The sequence below is a fragment of the Excalfactoria chinensis genome, chromosome 17, assembly GCF_039878825.1.
Source record: "Excalfactoria chinensis isolate bCotChi1 chromosome 17, bCotChi1.hap2, whole genome shotgun sequence".
Lineage (NCBI taxonomy): Eukaryota > Metazoa > Chordata > Aves > Galliformes > Phasianidae > Excalfactoria > Excalfactoria chinensis.
This window is the reverse complement of record NC_092841.1, coordinates 8,671,458-8,698,032: the sequence shown is the minus strand read 5'-3', so window position 1 is coordinate 8,698,032 and position 26,575 is coordinate 8,671,458. Positions and strand designations below refer to the sequence as shown.

Here is a 26,575-nt window from a genome sequence, read left to right as displayed (position 1 = left end):
ATATTGGATCTGGAATATTCATATCCAATAGCCGCAAGCATCCTATCTTTCTACATGAGTTCACTGCTGAAAGTGTACCCAAATAGATTCTGTACACAGCTGCCACCTCCGTGTAGTTAGGAGTGAAGTTGGGGAGTTTTCTGGAGTGCTTTTGTGATTATTGAGTTGGTTCGAAATTGGAAGAACAATCTGCCAGGTCCGTATGTTTTCTACTTTTTAAAAAGGTGTTCTTAAATTCAATGACTGTTTCCACTGAAACAAGCACTAAAAAGAAAAGCAGACGTCTGCTTCGTGCTTTCCTTCACAACCAGCACTTTTGGTGTGGGATGTCACTGGGAAACATAGAAAGCCCAGAGCCCAGCAAGAGGAGAACGATGTGCTCATTGCCCCCTGCTCAGAGCAGCTGGGGAGTGTGGGGCCGTGCTTTTACAGCCTTATAAATGCAACTGGAATAGAAGCAATTTTACTCTGACGTTCTTCTATTATATTTATGATGCCAAACTTCAAAAAGGCTTTCTGGCAGTGATTGCAGGTGGTCTCCAAAGACCCGAGTACAGCCATTAACTTCTGCAAGGACGGGGGTTAATACAGATGCCCTTTAATTCTCCCTCCTCTTTTTTCACCCATTCTATGTGCTGTACTTCGAAATGAACACAAATACAACTCTTCCAGCCTGTTCATTTTTATGTCAGTTCTCTGACGATATCAGTTGGGTACCTTTACGTTAGACTTGGATATCATCTGTACACCCACAGTCATGTGAGTTAAAATTTACCAAACTCATGTGTATTCAGGAATGGAAGGAGGCAAATACTTGACTCAGAGGATCAGCAAACATCCTGCGTGCTTAATACTGCGTGGGCTTGTGGCTGTCCTGTGAAGAGAGGACCTGTTGAAGTTTCCCATCAGACACCTAGAGAAATAGTAGGAAACTTGGCTATTAGTTTGGGAAGAAGTGGAAGGGCTCAGCTTTACACTGTGACAGATGCTTGCAGAAGACAGGCAATTGCACATCTCTGATCTGTTCCTTGTGTTCTAATCAAAGTTTCGCCTTCACACCTCCTGATTTATGCCAGCAGGAAGCAGTGTTTATCAGCAGAGGTTGGCAGCTGCTGGGCAGCAGTAATCTGGGCAACAGTGGTGGTTTGGGGTGGGGGGATCATTTATGTTCCTGAGGTCAGGCCACCATTTCATAACGGGGCTGCCTGGTGAGTCACAGCATCACCTGCTGCCAGCCCTCCCACCACTACAGGCTGGGTGCCTGGGCTGGGCTGGCCTGGATGAAGCAGCTGGTAATCTCTTCAGGGCTGGTTTCTTTCAGCAGCACATTATAAACCACGTGCTGTCGGCTTCTGCTTATTCTCTAGCTGTTCTTCACCACTCAGACCTGCACAATATAATAATCTGCTGGAGCCGAGCCTGCAGGCTAATGTGGGGAGTGGGGTCCTGATCCCACCTCCTCCCTGTCCTCACCCCTCAGCTTCGTTCCCCCCTGGGATTCTGGCTGGGGTCAGTGTTCTCTCACACCACTGGGTGCAAAAGGAAGGTTTCCTCCAGCACTGGGGATGCTGCCCTGGCCAGGGATGTAGCTGAGGGCTATTACTGATGTTGGGAGTTCATCCCACCTGATGAACTTCAGGAGGGCAGCTTTAAAGTGTACCGAATGCTGCAGTTCAGCGTGCTACTCCTGTGCTCATTGACCCACACTACCGGGATATCTCTATTGGTGGATTATCTCTAATTAAATTAGTGGATTCAGTACTGTAAGTAAACCTTCCATTCTTTGTTTGCCTACACAAAGTACTATGACTGTGCTGGGCAGAGGCAGCAGCGTGTGCCACGGGAGTGGAAACTGCCTCTGCAGAGCAGATGAAAGCACTTCTGCTGTGGCTGCTTCTCATGTGGAAGGGATTAGCTAGATTTCCCCAAGAGCTGTGATATCATTTCCAGTTTCTCTGCTCTTCCCTTCTTTTCCGAACACATTAGTTAAATGTCAGTATGTTTAACGGGAACTGCATCTGATCAGCCTTTGGAAAAAAGAATTTACATTAAAAAGCCAACCAACCAAACATCTGCCGGTTACTGTTTTTACAACCAATACACCGCGTGAGCCCACAGATGCTATATCTAGTTGCTTTACTTGTTTTAAAGCCAAACTTGCCATCTGTATTCTTGCTCCTACAGCACAGCCCCTTCTTCGCAGAGCAGCTGACGGCGTTCCAGGTGTGGCTGACGATGGGTGTAGAGAACCGCAACCCCCCGGAGCAGCTGCCCATCGTCCTGCAGGTGAGCAGCCCTGGGCACAGAAATACTTGAGCTCCTCCAGGATTAACGAGGGCTCATGGCACGTCTTATAGATCTGTGCAGATGAGGACAAGGTGCTTTTCTTCCTCTCTTTCCTCTTCCTCTCTGCCTTCCCTTTCTGCTGTGGCCTCTTCTCTATCAGGCAACAAAATTTAAAGTCTTCCTGTTTAAAGAAGCACGATTCCAGTCACTTATCCAGAGACCTGTGATTTCTTTCACCAAATGTGAGAAGACTTGCCTTGCCTGTTAGCTGCCAGCTTGTTCTGTGACTGACAGCACCATCAATCACTGTGAGACGGAATCTTAATTTCCCTGAGCCTCCCAAGTCTTGAGAGATCAGCTGGATAAACAAATGGAAGGTTTATCTCGGTCGCTGCAATAGGAGAAGGCAGGCTGCTGCTCCAGCACCAACTTTGCTGCTTTCCAGTGAATCATTTGGCACCGGAGGGCTCTGCAGCAGCTTAACCTTGCAGTGGAATTGAGAGGTCATCTGGCAAAGGAATCTGCTTTCCCTCCTGGAGTAAAAATGAGCTAGGACAATGTAATTATTCTTTTAATTAAGGTATATGTAGTCATAGACTGAAATAGGATGACTTGTTAACAGGTTTGAGATGCTTCAAATCAAAGAGTGACTGCTTAAGAGAGGGGAGGAATTATTTCACACCTCTTGCATGTGTCTTTTTGCTTTAAGCCCCTGGGAGCGCTTATGCTGTGCTGCTGCAGCCTGAGGTTGATTCTGTTTTCCCATTTTAGATGTGCCCCCAGATGGTGTTTGAGTGCCAGGGGTACGGTGCCAGCCATGCAAAGCTTGGCTTTGTGGCGGTCAGGGAAAACACCCTTTGTCCATGGCCTTTATTGACTTCAAGAAGTTCCAAATTCCATTTCAGGTTTGTGCTGTGCGTGGGGCAGATTGGACACAGGTGACCTCCTGGTGCAGGGACAGAGAAATTAATCAAAGGCAGAAGTTAGCAGCTGCAGATCCTGGTGGAGGTGCCTCCTGCCATGGGGTGCTGGTACACATGGCCAAGGCTCTGCTCACCCACTGCAAGCCATGCAGAGCTGCTGCTGCAGTTGCCTTCTTCCCTCTGTGTTTGTTAGGGAATTCCTAGTCAGGGAGGGATATGATGCACAGCAAGATGCGTAACGACTTAATTTCACTCCAGGTTTGTACATTGTGCATCCCCACATCCTCATCCTGGTCTCCAGAGTTTGTGTCAGTTGTGGCCTCAGTTTATTGTGCAAATCAAATTGGGAAGTGTGAAAACGAAAACCTGAGAGTTAGTGCTGGCTTGTTTGTTTCTGAGAATAATGAAATGGAGCTTTAGAAATAAGACAGAGTTTGGGTTGGTTAAAGAGTCTTGTGGGAAGTCAGTGCAGTCAAGATGCGGTTTTGTATCTTCCCCTGGAAATCCTTTTCAATCACATCCATTTATTTCCAGCTACAACAAAAAGCATGGCCTTCCTTTTTTGTTTCTTCTGAAGGTTGAATAACAGAAGCATTGCCAAATCCCTACACCCCCTGTGTCTGTGTAAGCACCCTGCACCGAATGTGCTCCTTTCTGTTGTTTCAGCTCTGCTCCAGCCTCTACCATGCCCTGGTTTTTCTTGCTGCTTTAATCTCAAACAGCTGGCCCTGTTGTTCCTGTGCTGGGCATCTTTAAAGCATGTGGTTAATCACACCAGGTTCTGTGTAAAGTTTATGGAATAGGTTGATGCCAAGTAGGGCAGGATGACCAGAATGTTTTCTCTTATGACCTGTCCTGGGATCTGAACAGGGATATTCAGACACAAAACAATTAGAGGGATTAAGACACCCTCCCATGTAAGTGTCTTTTTCCTCTGGACTTTCTCTTCACAACTTTGGTGTCAGTTGTCCACGGTATGAGGTGTAAGCAAAGTAATTTAGTTATTCTTCAGTATTAAACACAAAATATACTTTAATTTGTGTATGCATTGTGGATAGAAACATTGAGATGGGGATGGAACTGGGGAGCTAAATCAATGAGTCGCCTTCCCTGAGATCCATGCTGAGGGATGGTGCTCCATTTAAACCGGGGATTAAATGTTGCATTCCAATATCTTACATCTGTTAAGGAGATTAAGAACTGAAAGTCTGTCTGTTAATATTTCACACCAGGGTAGGCATAAGCCAGTAAACTATCACCTCATTATCGTTGTCAGGCTCCATTTTAATGAGATTTTTATTAATGACTAATGTGACCTTTTGCTTCCCTTTTAAGTCTCTTATATTGATTTGCTGAGGAAACGAAGCCTCTTTTTCTGCTTCTGAGCTGTTTTGAGTACTGGCAGGCTGCTCCTTTTGCTCACCTTTGAATCCTTCCTGCAGATACAATCCCATGCCTCCTTTTCTGAGGAAAGGCTGTAAGATGAGACTGTTTGAAATCCATAGTGGCTGCTTCCACCTAGTAGAGGTGAGCTGCATAGGAACCGTTGTGCTTGAGAGCAATATTAGCAGGGAGAGAACTGGAGAACCACTTGGAGACTGAGATTAACTGCATTCTGAGGGAAAGGTTTGCAGGCTTCTGCAAAACTTCATGGAAGGGAGCACTGCTGGGGGGGGGGGCAGCACCCCACTGGTGACACTGCTCAGTGGAGCGAATGTTCTCAGCAGCCAGGGTTTGTCCTTCAGCTTTTTCCATTGAGATCATCTTGAGAACATCAGTGTTTTTCTGTGTTACGTGAGGTCCTCCTACGTTTGCTCTGCAATGACGAGAAGCTTTGTTCCCTGGTAGTAACTGTTGTCCCTTTCCTCTGCAGGTTCTGCTAAGCCAGGTGCATCGGCTGCGAGCTCTGGATCTGCTGGGAAGATTTCTGGACCTGGGGCCCTGGGCAGTTAGCTTGGTATGTTGGTGCTGCGTTTTGTCTTGTAAAAGTCAATTAGACTCTCAGTGTAAGTGATAAATACAAACGATGATTTATGGAAGGAAGATGTGGAAGGTACTCCACAGATTTGACAAATGGCTGGTGTTTTGTGTAGTCATGCATATGGAATGGAGCAAACGTCTCTAAAAGAAAAGTGGTTTGTATTAATCAAGAAGGCCGAATAGCTTTTCATTTGTGCTATCACAAAGAGGAGTTATTTAGACAAAGTTCAGTGTAATATAATGGGAGCTACAAAACAGAAGGCAGCACCCAGGACAAATAAGGAGGTTTGTCATGTAAAATAAAGAACAACAAAAAGCCCATATGTTCATCATGCTCTGCTCTCCCAGCTTACTGGCTGCATCGTTTCTTTTCTTCCTTTATCTGCTTGGTCTCTGGATTGTATAAGCTCCTTAGAGAGGAGGCAGCTGCCTTCTGTGTTTTGGGAAGTGGCTAGCGTGGTGCAGGCAATGAGTAAGAACATTTATAGCACTCCTGTAAGTGGATCTGTTTGTTGACAACAGTGATGAAGACAAACCAGTAGCTGGCAGTGGGACATCTCCAGGATGGGGCTTCTCATTGGCTTTTTTTCCCTCCCATTTTCATCTCAGACAAGCCTCCTTCCTGCACCACAGACAACTTAGCCCACAGCAGCATGAGGAAAGCGTGATTTTAAGCTTTCTAGGTTAGAAACTTCCATGAGGGTCAGCATGTGGTACAGGGCGTCTGTTATAGTGACCTCTGCTGCAGCTGTTCTGCTCTTCATGGACTGCAACAACACCACTGCTGTGTGGTGCCCCATTGCAGCCCATGGAGCCCCCTGAGCCCCCAACACATCCCCACCTCCCCCTCACACTTCCCTCCCATTGCCCTTTGGGAAGGGATCTGCAGTCACGGAGGGTTTCTTGGATATTTAACGAGTTGTGTGTGCTCCTGTGAGCAAAAGGCTTGGTAAAAAGTCTGTGTAAGCGAGAGGCCTAGTTAATTTCCAGTGGGAAGGCTGTAATTATTGAGCTTTTGCAATATGTTTACTTGTGAAAGCAAATGGCCCCATCTGAGAAGAGCACAGCGTATCGTGAAGCATAAAATAGCACAGGCTGTAACGAGAAGGAACGAGTGCTAGATTAACTCTGAGTCTCACCAGGCCAAATGAGTCTGAAAATATCTGGTGACATCCACGATTAAAATGAGCAATAGAAGGATCCCTTCTTTACCAGAAATGTATGAAGCTGCCTTCTACCAGGTTTCTCATCTGTGTCATTAAGATGTGCTCCGTCTCCGCAAAGCGAGCAGCGCTGCCCCTGTGCACTGCAGTGCCATAAGGCTGAGATGTCTCTGAGCATTTGCTCTTCTCTCTGGCTCCCCAGGCGCTGTCTGTTGGCATTTTCCCGTATGTGCTGAAGCTGCTTCAAAGTTCAGCTCGTGAGCTGAGACCGCTTCTTGTCTTCATCTGGGCCAAAATTCTCGCAGTGGACAGTGTGAGTACTTCTCAGCATGGCTGCTTTCTCTGGTTTTCAGCATCGTGCCTTTATTTTCCTATTTGCTTCCATCCGGTTGCTTTGGAATTCAGGATTTCTCTTGAGGCGCTTCAAAAGGATGCTGTGTTATCTGAGGACTGGCGTATCTCCTCATTTGTTTCTTTCACTTGTGTGCAAGCTGACTTGGTGAATGTGAAATCCCCTTTCAGGTACTGACAAACCAGACTGCCCACCTCTTCAGACAAAGCACTTTGCTTCCACATCACATTAATGTTCCCAGCTGAGTTTCTCCTTTGGTCCTGGTGCTCTGGGGGAGAACCATCAGATCTCCCCGATTGCATCTTTGCTGGGAAGAGCAGAGTACTGTTTCACATGCTGAGGGACTTAAAATGCCCCTTGGCTCCCACGTTGCCCTCACACCCTGTGTTCTCACCTGTTTCCCCCTCACGTTTTTCATTTTAAATTGTCATCAAACTAGTTTTGTTCCAAACCATTTCTGTCAGTGTCACAACAGCCCCTGCCTGGTCTTCAGACCCTGATTCTTTCTGGAAATAAAGCAGAACTGATTTTTTTGGTGACTTGAATTTAAGAGTCCTCTTCCAAGTCCCCTGGGATAGCACTTACATACAGTCCTGCACTGAACGTGGTTGGCATAGGGGCATCTGTTGCCTAGAGAAGACAGTTTGTTCCTATCTCAGGTCTGTGATTCTGGTCTTCTCTGCAATATTTTGGGGCTAGAGCTTAAAAACTGAGCCCTGTTTGTGTTGTTGTTGTTGTTTAAGGATGGCCTTACCCAGAGCTCAGGGTCTGGTTTTGTTTTAGATAAATAATTAAACCGAGAAGTAATTATAGATAAACTGGCATAGTCACACGTATGGCTCTGTGCTTTGTGAGTACAATTAGTCGAGCAATTTAGGATTATGAAGAGAGTTAGACACAGATCATGGCAGGCACAGTTGTAAGCTGATATAGAATTGCTTGAACTGCTTGTCAGAGTTGACTCCTGCTTATTTTGGGATTTGTTGTTGTTAGGCCTCTTCCTTTTCACTATGGAGAATAATGCTGAATTTGTTGGAATTTTTCCCTACTGTTGATATAGCATTGTCGAGTTTGGTTTTATAAATATATTTTCATTAACATCCTAAGAGGATTTTGGAAAGCAAAGAAAATGAAAACTATTCATCTTAAAGCTACTCTCGAAAAGCTTGTTTTGATGCATGCCCCTCTGCGGCTCCTGTTTCAGCCCCAGGTACCTCTCAGAGTGGGCTCATGTATAATTCACGTGGGTGCTGAGCCATCCTTCACTGTCTCTGTGTTGAAGCCAATCTGAGAGTGCTTCCTTCCCTTGCCGTTCCCCGCCACCATCAGTGTTGCTCCCTGCAATGTGTTACTGCCCCACTCCATTAGTAGACTGCTTTAAGAAAAACACCCCAAAAACACACACACACACACGCACACAAAAGCATTCAGAATACTCGGGTGTTTGGGTTCCTTCCTGTTATTTTTGCATTCCCAGCTCCCAGGCAGTGGCGTGAGAAGGGAGAAGGCGGTGACAGCAGGCAGGTGGGATGAGTGCTGCTGAGGGAGGGGACAGAGTGCTGTGCAGTGATAGAGCAAATGTGTGCTAATAGCAGAAAGCTGAGGAGGAAAAAATACCCGAAAAACAATTGACAAAACCATGCTGAAAAGAAGGAAGTACTGCTAATATGGGACAGCAAAGAAACAGATCTCAGCACTCCAAATAATTGGCTGAAAACTGCTGCTCAAAGGAATTAAGAGGTGTAAATAGTATCCCTGCTTCCCAGCTGTGACCTCTGCTCTCAGGATGGTGCTGCCAGCTCATGATGCTGGCTCTCCATGTTGCTCCCAAGATCTAACAGTGAGGGTTTGATTAAAAGCATTGGTCCCATAGGAGCTACCCCTGCCTGGGGCTTGTGGGCAGCAATGGGAGCACAATGAGAGCAGTGTGATGATGGGCAGTGTCCTCTGGGTTGGTACCTGTTTTTGCTTCTGCAGCTGAGAGATGTTTTTTTTTTCCCAAGGAGTGAAGAGTGTTCATGCTCGGAATGAAGCGTGGGGAGAAAAAAAGCTGCTCTGTGTGTGTGTGTGTGTGTGTGTGTGTGTGTGTGTGTGTGTGTGTGCAGCATTACACAAAAGTCAGGGAAGCCTCTCATAGCTGCAGCGTGGCATCAATCCATTCCCTCTGCTCTTTGGTCTGCCAAAACCAGCATCTCTACTCCCTTCAGCAATAAAATATTCTCTTGCATCTCTGTCTTGCCATCCCCTTGCCTTTCAACAATTAGTTCCCTCCTTCACCTTCTATGCCTGATAAAAAATACATGATCCCGTCTCTGGTGTGAAGCATACAATAGAACTGCTGTCACAAGGGAAATGGAATGCCAAGTCAGTTTTCACTCACCTAAATTTTCACTTTAATAATATGTATTTTCTTGGTTTGACCCTAGGATGTCATACATGAAGCCTGACTTTATATGTTTGCAAAAAGAGCTGTGGGGGGGGGGGAGTTCTTGGTGCATGCTGTGCTGTGGGATCAGAGCCGTGTGCTCCACTGCTGGTGCTGCTCCAACAGCTGCATCCCCTGCCTGCAGAGCTCTGGGGACAGTGATGCTCCTCCATGGGCTCTGATTGTGTGTAGCAGGAGATACGTCACCATGCGCTGGTAGCGTGCCAGTTCAGTGTGCCTCAGCACTTGACCAAATAATGCAGAGATTAGAGACGTGTGTGCGATGAGTTGAAATCTTCTTGTCAAAATATAGTCCCGTCTGGGCAGGGGATTGGATGGAACACAGGGAACAAATAATTCCTTCTCCATCCCCCTGCAGATTTACTGGTAATCGCTTGCTGATGTGGGTCACTGTATGCAAACACGTGCTAGGTTTGGTCAGTGCTGCAGTCTGAGTTGTCCTGGTGCATAGGACTGTGCTTTAACGTTCCCACAGATGGTCTGACATCCTGAACCAAATGAGTGCTCGTTGCCTTGGCACCAACATCTTCTAATCAGATTCCTCTGAGGTTTTGCTTTTGATAGCCCTCAAATAACGATGAAGGAGCGGTGTGGGTCGGGGATGTCAGGTGTGCTCTTCTCCCCAATGAGAGGGCACAGCTTTGCCTGTTTGTCACTGCTGGGGTGCAGTGTCTGCTCCTCTGCCCCCTGCTCTGTGCAGACATCTGGCCATGGCTCTGACGGAGGGCTCGCTCTTCCCTTCACTTCTCACATGAAAACTAGATTGGAGAAAAATGCTTAAGGCGTGGAATATGCATGCACTGTTGGAACAAGGAATATTTTTGCTACTGTACTGACTGCTTTTTCTCCTTCTCTCTGTCTTGTTTCAGTCATGTCAAGCTGACCTTGTGAAGGACAACGGTCACAAATATTTCCTTTCCGTTTTGGCAGATCCTTACATGCCAGTAAGAACAAGTCATCTTTATTCAGGCTCTTCCAGCACTTGCTCAGCTTGTCGGGGTTTGTACGCTGCTTTCTGACACAGCGCTGCTAATGAGGGCTGCTCCCACCTCCAGCTCTGGGACCCACCGCAGCCACTGCCTGGGGAGTTGATGCTGCTGCTGGGCTGCGTGATGCAGGCAGCCGCCAAACAGGGAGCTGCAGAGTTGCCTAAAGATATTTAAGCATGAATTACTCAGAAAGATAGGAGCTGTGGGCTTCTGGGGGCTGGCTGCAGAGGCAGGTTCATTTTGCTGTAAGTTTCATAATTCTCTCTGCAAAAGTTTTGTTTTATGTGGTTTCCTGTAATGAGTATTTGTATGCCTCCTCCAGAACAATACCCAGGGGTTGGTTGGGAGGATCGTATTGGCAATCTGATGATACAAGATTATGGAGTGTCTGAGGAGCGTGACAGGATGACAGGGAAAATCCTGGCTTTCTCTTCCCTCTTGCTCTTTTAATGAGATAGGAACCGTACTCAGGATAAGCTCGTGTTTCAGAAAACATGGAAGGTTGTTGTTCTCTGACCCTGTTTTGTAGATAACAATTAGTTGTGTGTTGTTTTAAGGCTGAACACAGGACGATGACTGCTTTTATTCTGGCTGTAATTGTTAACAACTACAACACAGGACAGGTGAGTCCCAGCATCCTCTTTCCTTCTGTTGTCTCTCCTCTCTCTTCTCTGCATTGTGCCTTTACTTTGATGAACAAGCCTTGGCTCACGTTAGTGCACAACCTGAACTGAAATAGAAGACAGCTTCACGTTAGGTTTTGGTTCTTGTTTTGGTGGAGTAAAAGCAGAATTGGCCTGTAGGTGTAACAAGCCCACGATCCGGATGTGCCACCTGGAAGAGGAGGTTAAGGACACACCAGCTGCCCTCCAGGCACAGCACTGACGTGCTGATAGAGAAATAGTGCCTAGCTCTGTCAAGTGAGAATTTGACGGCTGTGATACAGTTCTTGAGGAGGATGTATGGAAGGAGCCATAAACCTTAAGGCTCTGACAGGTGCAAAGGAGTATCTCTAATGAGGAGAAAAACAGATTTTGTGCATTACAGGAAGTATTTCTAATGCTGACCTATTTAACTAGCTACTATAGCATGTAATAGACCTTGCCCTTGTGCTGCTTCCAAATAGTATTTTGCAACAGGATCAGTATTATAACCTGGTTTCTGGTCTGTTTTTTCTTTTCTGATGATGAGGTGGGAAGCTGTCAACCAAAACAAATGGCATTGATTTGTGTTTTAGGAAGCCTGCCTTCAAGGAAACCTGATTGCTATTTGCCTGGAACAGTTGAACGATCCACATCCTCTCCTGCGTCAGTGGGTGGCCATTTGTTTGGGGCGTATTTGGCAGAACTTTGACTCAGCCAGGTGGTGCGGTGTGAGAGACAGCGCTCATGAAAAGCTCTACAGCCTCCTCTCTGATCCAATCCCAGAGGTAAGAATCCAACTGTTTAAACAAACACCAGCCGGACTGTCAGAATTGTGAAAGCAGGCTGCAGAAATACTTACCAAAACAGTGCCTTCAAGGGCTTTATGGCTGTATCTGGTCCAGAGAAACATCTTATTGCTCTTCCTTCAAGATGGTTCAAAACACTCAAGCCCTGTGAGAGAAGCAACTGAGGGGCTGTTCATACGGCCCAAGTCTCAGAGTCTTAGAACTGGCACGAGGAGGGACCCCCTTTTTCACTTGACTGCATATCAGAGGCTTTTTAACAAAGGCGGTCCCAAAACTCACTCTGTGTTTCAAAAAACCCTCTCATCTTTCTATCTGAGTATGGAAACTGTTCTTCTCCTGGCATGTGTGAAAGTACAGCTTTAACTGAATGCGTTTTACTCTCGTGACCAAAGAAGGAGCAGAGGTTCTTGTGCAGAGCGTGGCTGTGATTGACAGAGCCAGTCAGACCCTGCTGGGATTACGTGGTGTGTGGAAGTAAGCCTGGAGATAAACGCCACTGCTGACTTGCAGTCATTAAAGATTAGCTTCCCTTTTACACCAGTCTTTCTCTCCTGTATCTCCTACCTCCTTTCTCTTACCTAATCTTTCCCACCTTCTGTAATCCATATTTGTGCAGCAGTCGGGTTGACCTGTCTTTATGACACATCTGCACCTCTGTTTGAGAAGCCAGGGTGACCATTTCTGCTCTGTGAAGCACATCCTGCACTTGCTGATTATGCTGTATCCCCACTGTTTTCACTCTCTGCCAAGGCAGACTGTAAGGTTACCCAGCCATCTGATCCCTCCGTTCTTTGTGTGATCTGGCAAAATCTACCCTGATTTCAGCTGCTGTCTCTTTCTTTTCCCCAACTCCTGTTACCTTTCTGCACACCCTTAACTGAAGACTGGAGTTCAGTGCTCTTGTTAAAGAGATTCACATGCCAACCGTAACTCCCTCTATGCCTTATTCCTATTAATTAATATTCTAGGCAGTATCAACTGGAAAAATCACCCATGGGAAGGTCACTGAGTATTCTGGGAAATTAAATGCACTCCTTCATCTGTGAATACTTATAACTCAGCACTTTGATGAACCTGGCTTGGTTCTTAGTCTCTGTGGGCTTCCATTCAGCCCTCGCTATTTACTTGACACAGTAGCCTGGGTTTCCAGAGGCACCATTTGTGGGGATAAGAGCTCCCAATGGCAAACTTGAGGTCAGAGCGAAGGGGAAGATAATGAGGAATGTTTCCCTCCCCCAGGTTCGCTGTGCTGCTGTCTTTGCACTGGGAACATTCGTGGGCAACTCAGCTGAACGGACTGACCACTCCACCACCATCGACCACAACGTGGCCATGATGCTGGCCCAGCTCATCAACGATGGGAGCCCCATGGTTCGGAAGGTAGGGACAGGGCAGCTCTGCAGGGGTTTGGTGGAGCTGTGCTGCCAAGCTCTGCACGATGCTGAACCAGAGTGTGTTACTTAATAGACTTTTCACCGATTCTTATTTTTTTGTTGTTGTTTTTGAATTAAAGAGGATGCAGTGAGGAAGGAGAGTGGTGACAGTGAAGTCTTTTTCAGGTCGCTAAAGGATTTGTCTGTTAATGCACTTCTGTTGGTTCCTGTTCTGATTGAAACATTTCACATTACACAACCTCAGTGAAATAGTAATCTGTTGCAGGAAGCATGGAGTGTGCAGTGGTCCAAGGGGTGGAAGAGGAGAGGGAAGTAAGAGGGCTGTGAGAGAACATGAGAGCTCACAAACAGATCTTGTTGCTTTTGGAAACCATAAGGAAGGATGACAAATGGGTTCAAAGGAATTCTTCACATTCTGGAGTATTATTTTCTGATGCACCGCTGTACAACAATAGCACATTAAAGTTTTTGATGTTTTGAATTGTTCTTGATGGGATGCACTTAGATGTCCTAACGCTCGTGTCTGCTTAACTGGAACATCAATACCCTGACAAGTTGTCATCAACCACCATTGTGAGGATTAATTTTTGCTGTCTTGTTCCAGCATTTATCAATTTAATTCAAGAGAGAACTGCGTGTCCCACTGTATGCTCCTTGAGATTCATAAATCTCTATTTTGGAGATTCATCCTCTGAACAGAGAACAGTGAGAAATGCCAGTTCTCCACCTTTCCTTTGGGCTATTTCCACACACCCAGCAAATGCTGCCTATCTGTGGGTCTGAAATTCACCACCTCTTCCTGTAATTCAGGGTTCCTAAGCTGCACCTCTGGGAATGAAATGGCTGTGGATTGGCCGGACTGTCCTTTGTGGGGTGTGTAGCATGGTCCTCATGTTGGCTGCTGACGTGAAGGTCAGGGTAGGGCTCCTCAGGGGAGAGCTGAGCCATTTCCCCAAGGTCCACATGTCAAATTCTGTTTCCTTCTGCTCAGAACAAATGTAGGACAGGCTGTGGGGCAAAAGCTTGGCTCTCTGTTTGCATGGCACAGGGATGGGGTCATGCTGTGCCACTGCAGGCTGAAGGCACCCATCCCAGCTCACTGCTGCTCGCATGCACAGGAGCTGGGCATTCATTCGGTCCTTTCTGGGACACAGCATCAGTTTGACAATATCAGGCAGAATCAAAGAGCAGTGTCAGACTGTTCAGATATAAAGGACTTGTTGTGAAGAATTAATTTTGAAATGGAAGGCTTTGCCTTTTTTCAGATCATCCCTGTGAAGCAAAGGGAAAATCAATGCTTCTCCCAGCCAACCATAAAAAGTGTCCTCGTCTCCACTCGGTGACAGATGGGTGTTAATTTTGTCAAAGGGTTGGTTTCGCAGGGACCTGAGTCTCCATAATTTAAGAATAAAACATAAAAATAGCAAGTCCTTGCAGAATAGAAGGCCATTCCCAGTCACGTTAACTCAGAATAGAGCTAACTTGCTAAGTCGCCATCATCTTTGTCATTGGTTCATCTCATGTGTTTAGAAGTTCAAGTGGGTTTTTTTCCCTTTCCGCTGCATTAGGGAAAGTGTAGGTAGGGCAGCAGACCTGCAGCCTCCTGCCCACTGCAGCAGTATCTGTCTGGAGAGGTGTCCCTTGGCTCATCCTGGGAGAAGGACATGTGCTCCATCTCGCTGGTGTTTGGCTTATTGGAGAAGTTCCGATTTGGTTTCTTGTTGTGGTGGCAGAGGATGTGGGTATGTGTGAAGCAGATCCGCAGGAAGCCAAAGCAACTCATGAGACAATTTGCCTATTGCTAACGAGTGTTCCTGCGTTTTTATTTCTTCTCGTTACTCGTCTGGATGGTCGCCCAGTTGTATCAGTAAAAATTGGACATATGGTTCTGCCTTCTCCTTTTGTTCATTGTTTCTGACCTAATACAACAATGGAATACCTTTTCTATTCTGCTCTTTCCATAGGAGCTGGTGGTGGCTTTAAGTCACCTGGTGGTTCAGTATGAGAGCAATTTCTGCACTGTCGCCTTGCAGTTCATGGAAGAAGAGAAGAATTACCCTCTCCCTTCTCCGGCTGCCCCAGGTTTGTGTTCTGTGTCTTTATGGCAGACGGCACCAGCGAAGAGCTTTGTGCCTATAGTCCCATCCTTTTTTTATGTGTTGCTTTACACAGGGAATGAAAAGCCCAAGTGAAGTTGTTGCTGGCCTCTTATTTTCCTTAGATATTAAGGACATTTGAAATAATCAAAGATAATGGGGCTGTTGCAACAGAAGCCTGGAGGCAATAGCATGTGTTGTCTCTGCAACAAGTCGTTTAATCTCCGCATTGTCTGAATAAATTAATCATATTAGAAAATAAGTTCCACATTTGTCTTTGCTGCAGGAAATAAGCATTATTTACCATTTATACAAGTGCTTCTCCCCATTCAAAATGATCTCAAAGTACACTGTAAGTAGGATGCACTGGAAGTGTTGCCCCAGCACCATAATGCAGCCACCTCTGCTTTGGAATCAAACAGAGAAGCTGCAACATTGTGTGTGTATTCAGGAATTAAAATGGGGAAAAAAAATGAGAAATTGCAGTTATCCAAATATCTGTATTTCAATCCAAGCTGTAACTAGGGCTGAAATTTGGTCAGGAAAGTGATTTTTCATAAGCCTTTGTAACAACTAGAAAGAAAGAATCTAAAGCTTTAGTGAGCAGAAGCAGACAGAAGCCTGCAAATGCCTTCTACTAAATGGAGTCTGCTGTAGCAGTGTGTCCTAACACAGCATCTGGGCAATGGCCCAGCATCAACCTGGAGGGAAGAGCCATTGTGTTTCTGGGTAGTCTGCAGGCACTGGCACGGCTCAGCTCACCTGAATTTATTGGATGGAACAAAATCAAAGCCTGAACAACAGCGAAAACGTGCTCCGTGCTGGTTGTGTTCAAGGAGGATCCCGCGTCGTACCTCGTTCTGTTTATGCTTAATGGACAGTGGGTGAATTCTGTTTGTACTGGTAATGTTTTAACTCTGTCTTTGCTGGATCCCTTTGCTCACATCTCTGATTGCTAAATTTTGCATCCGCAGAGGGTGGGAGTTTGACACCGGTGCGAGATGGGCCGTGCACACCTCGGCTGCGCTCTGTCAGCTCTTATGGGAACATCCGAGCAGTTACCACAGCCAGGAACCTGAACAAATCCTTGCAGAACCTCAGTCTGAACGAAGAATGTAAGAGATTAAAAAGTTCTGTTGTTTTTTCTATGCCTCCTCTCACAAGCCGCCATGTGCGAACCAGTGTGCAATGTGCAAATAACTTTTGTGCCTCGATTATCCAGCTGGCAGCTCCTATGGGTTAGATGAGGAGCCCTCTCCTAATTAATTTCAATTTAATAGTCATTAATATTGATTTAAGTGTTTGGGGATCGAGGTGGTGTCTTTCCATTCCCTGACACGCATAGGTTTTTCACTGTCTGAATCGTTTATGACTCTTTGACCCTTGCTCTGTATTTAAGCATTCAGTTTTTGAAAAGGGGACTGTGTGGATTTGCCCACACCTTCACTGAGCGCTGCACGATTTGTTTCAGCATCTGCCCTCCTTTCCTTTGGCAGCTGGAAGCTCTGTTGCATTTTCTCCTGGGAATCTCAGCACCAGCAGCAGTGCCAGCAGCACCTTGGGCAGCCCTGAGAACGAAGAGTACATCCTGTCGTTCGAGACGATTGACAAGATGAGACGAGTCAGCTCTTACTCTTCTCTGAATTCACTCATAGGTGAGTAAAGCTGCTCCCCCTTCCTTTGGTGTCACATTTCTTTGCATGTTCGCACTAGGTTTTGTGGAAGGTTTGCATCTCAGTTCCTGCTAGATCTCTAGCAAGAGCTCTCATGGCAGCAGAAATGCTGTTCTTGTTCCTGGTTAGGCTATATGCAGAGCACAGCCCCTCCTGCTCTGAAGCTTTTGGCTTCAGCTGTGTGCTTCGCTGTGGCAGACAGCAATCCTCCTAGGAATAGGAGCACAAAAATGTTGCACATGAAGGGATTTTATGTCCACCGTGGTTTTGTTGCCTAGATAATCAAAACAAGGACTCCCCATCTCATGGATGCGGCAGCTGGGCTGTCTGGCAGTAACAACTTCCCCCGATTATTTTTCATGTAGGTTGTATTTCTGTACAGCACAACCATTTTGTTATGTTACTCATACAAGAAAGCCTTACCTAGCTAATTTTCCTTGCGTGTTTATATGCACGTTGTTAAAATAAGGCTTAAAAAAAGAAGGATGTGATTTGTGAGACCTTAAGGCCCTGTGGCCAGTTTCAAGTCAAGCGTTCATTAGAAACTTGATCGATTCATTTGCTTTTGGTTGTAGGCAGGTGAAACTGAGTCTTCTAAAGCATGGCAGAAGCATTAGGAAATTTCTCTGAAGCCAGAGCAGCTCGTTTTCCTCAGTTCCTCTGGTGCTGAGTGGGGTCTGTGTGATGCCTTGTGCAAGTCTCACAAGATTTTATTTCCAACTGTGCTGGAAGCTCTAGAGATCGACTGGAGGCACGTCAGGAAAACCTAAAGAAACAACGAGAGCAGTTCTCTGAAGCCTGTCTCATTCCTGTTTAATCAGAAGAGCTCGTAGCCAGCTGGAAACGAGAGAGCTTATGGAAGTGTTTAAAATTCATAACTCGCAGAGAATCCCATTACCTTCAGCGTTTGCTTCCCGAAAGCTGGGCTTTTTTCATTCCTACTGAAGAAGCACCATCTCTCAGCCTGTTCTCTTCTGGTCCCCAAGGAAGGAGTTTTCAAAACCCCATCAGCTCCAGCCGCCCTCAGTGCTGCTATGCAGCCAGCCCAGGCTCAGATTAACACCGCTGTGGGTATTTGTCACTTGCAAGTAGCAGCTGCAGTTAGCCTGTAATGTTCCAGACGTGCCCCTTTGCCTTGGGGTGAAGGTCTTTAAGTTCTAGCAGGGAATAGAATCCTGCTATAGCTCAGAGGAGTCCTTGGGATGATGGACCTGCCCTGAATGAAGGAATGTTTTGCTCTGTATCTTCTGGCAGAATGAACAGTGATTTGGCTCTGCAGTAATGAAGGTGCCCCAAGTGTTTGGGACAGAGAGAGCAGTAAAAGGGATGCTTTGGGTACATGGGTAGAGTCAAACCACGGTAGAAATCCAGTCTGTGGTAGTAAAGGGAAAAAATATTAACTGCAGTTTATTCTGCATTCAGTACTCTGTGCTCCCTACATTGATTCAGTGATGCTCAGGGCTTTCTTGTCCTCTGGTTTTAGGAATGTGGCTCTAGAAGGATTTTCCTGGATCAGCCTATCCACTTCACCAACACTGTGGCATCATACAATGTAATTCTTCCCACAAACCCAAGGCACCTTCTCCTGCCATTTCACAAACAGCTTCCTAGCAAACTACCAACAAAACGTGACCAGAAAAGGCAGCAGGTACCTTTGGTCCCTGGGTATGCTGTTTTCTGGCAGAGCAGTCCTTGCCCAGGCAACCTTGGCTTAACAGAAGGTTGATTTCTGGCCCATGTGTGGCTGAGCTGGCAGCAGCCAGGTTTGGTTAGTTAACACACAAACACCAGTTTGGATGGGAAGCTGAGCCTTGCTTCTTTTTCCATAAGACAAGTAATTAATCTTTGCATTCTGGATTGTTTTTTTTAATTATTTTTTTTTTATTATTTTTTTTTTTAGTTTTGAGATGAGAAAAGGTATTGAGATCAGGGCTCTGCATACCTTGAAGGTGATTATTCATATCTAAATTGCATGATTAAAAATCTTTGTCATACGGAGAGCATCACTGGAAAGATTATATTAAGGAAGGATCAAAGGAAGAGGAGGAAACCTTGGAGCAGTGAATGCAGGGGAGCATTTCTCTGCTTCAGCAGGGGAGCTGGGGGCAGGAAACTGATTGCTGTGTCACAGGAGCCATTCTGAAGAGCTGCCTTGAAGTAACACCCGCAGCAGGAGGTGACTGCAGTGAGGATGACGAAGGCAAGAGGTGTAGGTGGGCAGTGAGCTGCAGGAGAGAAGGCTGCTGGGACAGGTAGAGCCTCCTCTCTCGCTAGGCACTATATTTAAATTCACTGTCATGAGAAATAATCGGTTAACCGGTGCTATTTATAAGCAGGACCTCACAAAATGGCAAAATACAGGGATCTGAGTGGGCTTTGGAAATGGACACTTGTTGCAGAGGTTGCCCTTCAGCTTGTCCTATTTGCCCTGCACTATGGAAGCAGCATGGTGGAACCAGGGCAAGGCTTGGGTGCTGCTGCACAGCCATGAGAGGCAACAGCTGCCCTGCGTGGCATTGCTGAGGCAGTAGGGAACCAGGATGGGAGGGAAATCCCAGCGTGCGGCAGTGGGCAGCAGAGCAGCATGGTTGGCTTTGTGGCTGTGGTTCCATGATGTGCCAGTGTTTGCCCTGGCCTCACACACCCTCTCTGGGCACAGGCAGGGAGCAGTGGCGTGGGCTGGCCATGGCAGCTTGCAGGCTGTCAGCACTGTGCACAAAAAATCAATTTGCCGTTCCTCTGGGGAGTGAGCTGCTGCTCGTGGTTGTCGAGGTAGAACACAGAAAGCTATCCGAATCTCTGATGTTTTCTCCTTTGGAAGAGCTCGTGCAGAACCTACAGTGCCACTCTGGGAAGAGAAACATACGGGATGCTGCCTTACAAAGCACTGGAATCAGTATTGATGGGAACCAGATAGCTGAGCCCTCAGGTGCTGCTGGGTGTGAAGTACTCCAGCTTGTGCTTTCACCACACACCAACCCCAGTGTGTTTTTCCCTGCAGATGGAACATAGAGGAGCAGAGCTGCCTCCGGTTCGAGGCACACAGCAGTGTGGGTTCAGCCATTGGTCAGCTTTTGCTGCTGTGCTGGGTGAGCACTGCATCTTCCAGAGATCAGGGCTTACAGTCACTGCAGCGATTTATAAAAGGGGGTTAGAAAGAGACACCATCACATAATGGTGAAACGGAAAAGGTAAATAGAAGCATTAGTACAACGTGGTCCTGCACTTCATGTGCTCAGTGACCTCAGCCAGGTCCCTTCCTTGGGGCAGTGATGTGATGCCAGCTGTCACAGTGAGCTGGGAGCTACGTGCGTGCAAACGAAATCAAAGGCGTCAGTGAAGAAAGGCAATTTATTTTTGACATTCCTAGCTGAGAGAAATCATTCTGTAAATCTATACTGCAAGGTCCATTTAACTGGCTTTGAATCAGGCTGACTAATTACAGAGCTGTCTGCTTAAATTAACACCCCCGTCCCCCTTGCTCGGCCCTTTGTTTGCAGCTCGTGGATATTTTCCTCGTTTCAGTGCAGTACATGAAATCAAGCTGCTGCTCCTGCTGCCGCCTCTGCTGCCTCCCATTATCCCAGTGAATCCACGTTTGGGTTCCTGCAGGAGCTGTGTCGGATGTGTCACCGGGCTGAATCAGTGCACGGAACAGCATTAAGGGGAGGGGGGGGCAGAAAGCAGCAATCCTCCAGCCCCGCTGCTGAAAGCCTTTGTAGAAATTCCCTCTGTTCTTTCCAAAGGCTGCGGAGTGAATGAGGGATTGCACTGGCGCAGATCTCTTTTAAATTTGTTTTTCATGACGCTTAGATGTATAAAAAATGTTATTGGTTTTTTCCTCCTTCATGACTGCGTCACGAGTGAGGTGGTTATCAGAGAAACTGACGAGCACCTCCTCACTCTTCCTTTCTCTCCCTTTCCTTTTACTGCCTTTCAAGGGCTCTGAAAGGGTCCACACCATTCAGATCCCCACTGCTTCTTGCGTAGCTTCTGGCACAGCACACACAGGGGCAGGATGCTGAGCTCAGCTGGTGTGTCACTGCCTGGCTCTGGGGCTGCTGTCCTTCTATGGCCCATAGCTCTGTGTGTCTCCAGCTCTGCTTTTCCTGCTAACAAGCAGCTTCCAGGTTGCAGAAGTGAGTCTCAAATAGTCAGAAGCCCAAAAGGACAGACAGTGTAACATCGCCGCATTTCTGCCTGGGAGGCCCATTGCTCTTCTGCACAGGGAGTTTATTGTGTGCTGACATTTTCAAACACAGATAAAGAAATTGTGAGAAGGACGATGACTTTTGCCAGCTGTGACCACAGCCAAAACCTGAGGTCGGATCTGCGCTGTTCCAAGTCAGTTCTGCTGAACCCACACACGCTGTCCTTGCGTGTTCCTCAGCCAGCATCAACCACGTATGACAGATGGGTGCCCTTTGTGCTGTGTTTTGACAGTGGTTTTTGCTTTCTGGGATCATCACCCTGTGCTCTGCTTGCATTGGAAAGGCTAGGCTCAGCTGTAGGACCCTGTTGTATGGGTCACCCATGGCAAGCGGGCAGTGCTGTCATAAATACTCATCAGTGAGGCCGCTACGTGAAACTCTTAAGTAGAGAAATCCTTCACACGTCAGCCGGGTAAGAGATCCTTCGTGTTGCAGGTCAAGTGGAGGGATGGAGTGAGATTATCGCCTCTGCTTTTTGCAGAACGTTTGTCACATGCTGGGGAGTTTTTCTGGCAGAGGAGGGATTGGGTTGTCTGGCGCAGGCAGCCATATGGCAGCGCACTGTGCGGACTGCTGAAGTTTATAACTGCACACTGCTCGCATTCTTCACTTTGAGTTCAAAACCAAACTGTCCGTGTCTGTTTTCTGTTGGCCTGAGCATCAGGTTCAGCTGTGCGAGGTGCTTGCTGACCAAGGAACCCTGTCTTCACAACTTAACGCTTTATATTTAGATGCCTACAGAAACACGGAAGGAAATGCAGTAACAGCTTGATCTGTCATTTACCATTGATTGTGACTCATCTGAAATCCCTATTTTTGTTCCTTTTTTTGTGTGTGTGTTAGTGCCACTGCTTTAATATTGTCCAAATGGCTCAATTCCCAAAGGACAGTGTTGTCCCTATTACACTCGGTGGGGGTTAAGAGAAAGAATAACATACTGAAGATTCACCGAAAAGCAGCAAAATGAAACGTTCAACTGGGTTATGTCCGTTGTTACAAAAGCTTATTAATTGGATTTGTACTCAAATCCATCAGTCCCTTCTTCTGGAATAGCAAACTGCAGATATTCTCATTAAACAACAAATTGGCAACTGAGGAATTGACACAAACGTCAGTAGGAGAGGCTGAGTTTGGCTTCTCTGCCTCGCAAAGGTGCAGCTCTTAGAGCTTCACTTTAAGATTTAGCACTTATTGAACTTGTCGAATACTTAAAGCCCTGAACAGCCAAGCAGAGTCTTAATCCTTAAAGCAGCTATAAAAGTAACCATCCAAATAGCAGCCCCTAACTACGTTCTTACTGCGCTTAGTATTTCAGCTCAGGAGCTCCAAAGGCTGGTGCTCCATTTGGCTTTTTCAGTTTACTCGCTGCAGGGGCGCAGCAGACTGGCAGTTTGGATTGAGGCTTATTCAAGTAGTCTTTATTTTGCTTTCTGCCACTCTCACTTTACCAACTCTTGCAAAGAGTTCACAAAGAGGGACAAAGAAGAAGCAGAATGCCCACGGAGGGTGTTTGTGAGCTCTCTTCTCTTGATGTTTTCTTAGATGTCATTGTGATGTGCAGAGTTCTGATGAGTTTTCTCACCTAAGATGAAAGAGTTTGAGTTGATGGGTTGTCATGTGTTCCTGGGATTTGTTTTTTGTTGTTTATTTTTTGTTATTTTAGGTGTGAGTTTCAACAGTGTTTATACCCAAATTTGGAGAGTACTCCTTCACCTGGCTGCTGACCCCTATCCCGACGTCTCCGACTTGGCAATGAAAGTTCTCAATAGCATTGCCTACAAGGTATGCCCTTCTGTGTGCGTGTGTGTCCGTCAGGCTTTTGTATGTTGATTTTCTTCATGCTTAGGCACAGGGGTAGGTAGGCTGAGCTGCACAGGCCCATTGGAGGGCTCCGGTAAGTGATCCTAGTTGAGTCTGGATCAGTTTCTGAAGGAGCTTGTAGTGTTTTGAGATGATAAACGCTCGTGTGAAGTCTTGCTCAGGTAGAATAAATAAATGGGGGAGGGCCTGGGATTGTAAATCAGGTACAGACCTTAGACAGCAGGTCTTGTTTACAAGTGTACTTATCTGATCAGTCCCTGGGAGAAACCTTCGATATCCTTCATTAAATTATCCGTTTGCAAACCGATTTAGATTATGCAAGTGGGACTGGCCTGCAGACTGAAGCCACAACGGCTCTCCAATCCAGGTGAACTAGTACATGTGAGTCAGCATGCAGACACCCCTGCCACTACTCACCTCCCAGCCAGGCCTACCCGCCTAACCACCATCCTCATCACATCTCATCCTCCAAGGATGACAAGATGTCCCTGGAGGCTGCCATCACTGCTGTTGGGAATTGCCAGCTTGGGGAGCTGGAGGAGCACCCTCACCTCCTCCTGAGGCGAAGCACCAGGCCACCCCAGAACATCTTCTCACCAACTGCCTTCCCCCCACCCAGCAGCGGTGTCAGAGCTCTGACTGCAGCCCTTCCCCGTGCTTGGATTCCACCTCTGTAGTTGCTGTAGCATCCAGACCATGAGCCATTCCAATGCGAGATGGCGTCTCTTACTGATGATTTCTAATGAATAACCCTAAATCTTCAGTTGAGGCTTCTAAGCTGAAGTTGTGCAGTAAGAGATGCCAGCATTGTGCACCACCATTTTAACACCTTAGAGATTTCTTGCTTTTCAATCTGATTTTCTCTCGAGAAAATAGTTACTTATTTAAATTCCTCCCTTTGTTTAAAGCATACGTGTCAGCGAGTTGGAAACGTCTGTATTTGGGGATAGAGAATGGTTCTGACAGTGGGGGCGGTGAGGTCAGTCCTCCCCTGGTGATTCTGTTGTACAACAAATTGCTGTCAGGCATCAGGTTCCAAATGAAGGTGAATAAGAAAAGTTAAAAGATTTCCATCTCGGCTCGAGCTGCACGAAGCTGTTTCGGTGTTGAATGTTGGAAGGCTCTTTGCAAAATGAAACGTTAGTCCGACTCTGGGATTTAAAGGGCTATAAAAGGAAATGGATCTGCTTTTTCGGACTTAACTATTGTTTCAGGACTGACTCCTTTTGCTAGTGGAAAGAGATGTATTAGTATTAATAAAGGTGCGGTGTTGCCCTGCACCTTCTTCACCAGCACTGCTGTGGTTCTGCTTAGCCAGCAGCAATGTTGATCATTGTGCTGTGATGTGCGTAGGAATGCTGTGACTGTTTGATAAATTGGGTGCTGGTTCTGAGAAGTCTGGTCCTAAATTCTTTGCACGGGAAGGAGTCCAAAAGCTCAAGTGGATGGATATCACACATCTCATGCTCTGCTTCTCAGACAGCTGCTCTCTGAGGCAATGGCTCTTCAAATGGTTTTGCGAAACAATAAAAGCATCCCCATTTATGAAGGTTTTTATCTGGGGATGCTTCAGTGAATGAAGCTTATTTGTTGTTCTCAGCCATATTTGTTCTTCTGTTAGCCTCAAGTGGCATAAGGGCTGCATTTAAATGTGTAATCCAATGGTTTGGGCAGATGCATGTGTGGCCATTGTGCATTTCATGATGCTGTGCATTTGCTGTTGCAGGTACCATCCGCCTTAGGTAGCTTCTAAAATGGTTTCTCCCTATGAAATCTTGTTAGCAGCCTTCCAAAATGGAAGATGAGTTTTCAGACTGTAGGTTACGATCACAGACAGAGCTCCCACTGTGAGCTGTGCTGCCAGGGTTTACAGCCCCAAATCCATCCTTTCCTGCTGGTGTGAGCCCGGATCGGCTGCAGGAATTGTCTGTCACATCAAGGAGATTATTACCCATTACCTTGTGTTGGCTGTACACTGAAACCTTGCCTTGGTGCTCATGGAGATTGGGCTGCACATGGCTGGGAGCAGCCTGGGCCCCCTGCTGCTCCCAGGTAAAGCACATGCAGGTGGGGTGTTCCTGTTTGCTTGTCAGATCATAAACAAAAGTTGATTTCCTTGATGAAAGGAAGCCCTATTTCATGCTAAGTAAAGCACCTGGGTGTTCAGGGATTGAACCCTTTTCTTCCGGCTGATACAGAATACAGGGAAAAAGGCTTGGTTTTGGAGCTTGGACATCCAAAAGCTTCCTCTGTTAATGTAACAGAGCAGAACGCTGGAATTTGTGTGGCCTTGTTGTTTCTGCTGTTTTTTAGCTGAAGGTCCTTAGCAAAGTAGCTGTGGGCTGACATTTGGGAATGGCATTGGCTACCCACATCTTTGCTATTGGTGAGCTGAGTGTTTGGCTGCAGGAAGTTGCCAGGCTCTGTGCTTTGAGTCCTCATGATTTTCCAACACATTTTGTACCAGGTAGGTGTGTCAGGCATGGAAATCAGTCACCCCGAGGGCTGTGCAGGCAGCACCAGCACAATGTGAGGTTGTGAGATGGAAGCACTTGCAGCACTGTGATACTGGGCAGTGCTGTACGTGATGGGGCTGTGCAGGAGTTCAGGTTGTGTTTGCATTTTGTAGAGCAGTTATTTTTGCTTTCCAACGAGGCAGGTTGTACTCAGTGTAACGGAGCCATGAGTACAGCTCTTTATCTACAGGAGAACTCCAGTGGTCTTTAAATAGGGCGATGTCTTTCTGAGCAGCTGGTGAGTAGGTTGCACAGACGTGCATGCTTCCTGGGTTGGGAATGTGCAGTTTTATTTCCTGGGCTGATTAGACATTGCTGGTTCTCCCACAGATTGCTGCTGAGTTGTGATTTATATTCATGATGCAGATTGGAGTGATACAATCTCATTCCCAGCCTGAGCTTTTAAAAGTCCAAAACACGTTCTTTTGTTTGTACCAAAGCTAACAAACAAACAGAAAGGAGCCGGTAAGCAGTGTTGGCCCTTTTAAGACTTTTTGAAATCGAAATTAATTAAGGAAAGCTTGTTTCCCTCCCAGATTGTCTCACCCAGCTGTTTTTAATGGAAGCCTCGAGGCTGAACTGTCCCAGCATCTATTCCTCCACCGACATCGCTCTTGGTACAGCTTTGCTGTGTAGGAGCGACCGATTCTGACAGCATGCTCTGGTTTTTTTTCTTTCCTCTACTGGGTGTCAATTTGCAAAGTGATGAATCGCCGTTTCCCCTCCTGAGAGAGGTGATGTGACGGGCAGAGGAGCAAATCCCTGCGAAACGGGGAGCTGGAGCCTCCAGCAAAACGCTGTCATGTCACTGAGCTGCAGCCTTGCACAGCTCGCTGCTGGCAGGAAAGAAATTCCTTTGCTGCTTCCCCAGGAAGAAGGAAGGCTGCCCCTTCAGCACACTGTCACTGGCTCACCTCGTCCCTCTGCTGTGACACGAAGGGGCCAGAGCTGTTACAGGTGACAGAGATCTGACTGCAAGAATCTGAAAAGTGAGCCTTCTGTGGCTAATTAGAACTAGCAGTGAATAATTAGCTGTGACTAGTTGCTAAATTGCTTCTGCTTTCCTTCCGTTCTTCCTGTGATTTTTATGTCCCAGCTGCTCACTGAAGACCCCACTGCACTTGTGACTGTGATGAGTGGCACTGGGGCCCCTCTCATCTCCTATAGGAAGGAGGAAAGTAACCCCAAGTCAGTCAGCCTGAGGCTATGGCATTTGGTGTGTGCCCCTGGATCCAAGCAGTGGTGGTCAGGGCTCGAGCCCTTGAGCAGGTGGAG

General features: G+C 46.7%; 1 protein-coding gene across 4 annotated transcripts in view; it reads left to right on the top strand.

The window, feature by feature from the left end:
* Positions 1 to 26,575, top strand: part of RPTOR (regulatory associated protein of MTOR complex 1) — a 110,938-nt gene that overhangs the window by 55,844 nt on the left and 28,519 nt on the right. For 2 of the 4 annotated variants that reach the window (XM_072352270.1, XM_072352269.1), the window contains exons 11-22: positions 2,185 to 2,286; positions 5,083 to 5,166; positions 6,555 to 6,665; positions 10,020 to 10,094; positions 10,697 to 10,762; positions 11,377 to 11,568; positions 12,829 to 12,969; positions 14,948 to 15,065; positions 16,054 to 16,194; positions 16,576 to 16,734; positions 22,627 to 22,745; positions 23,097 to 23,165. In XM_072352270.1, the coding sequence (XP_072208371.1) occupies positions 2,185 to 2,286; positions 5,083 to 5,166; positions 6,555 to 6,665; positions 10,020 to 10,094; positions 10,697 to 10,762; positions 11,377 to 11,568; positions 12,829 to 12,969; positions 14,948 to 15,065; positions 16,054 to 16,194; positions 16,576 to 16,734; positions 22,627 to 22,745; positions 23,097 to 23,165 (1,377 nt within the window). The remainder of the gene's footprint in view (positions 1 to 2,184; positions 2,287 to 5,082; positions 5,167 to 6,554; positions 6,666 to 10,019; positions 10,095 to 10,696; positions 10,763 to 11,376; positions 11,569 to 12,828; positions 12,970 to 14,947; positions 15,066 to 16,053; positions 16,195 to 16,575; positions 16,735 to 22,626; positions 22,746 to 23,096; positions 23,166 to 26,575) is intronic. The other 2 variants (XM_072352272.1, XM_072352271.1) reach the window with 1 other exon arrangement.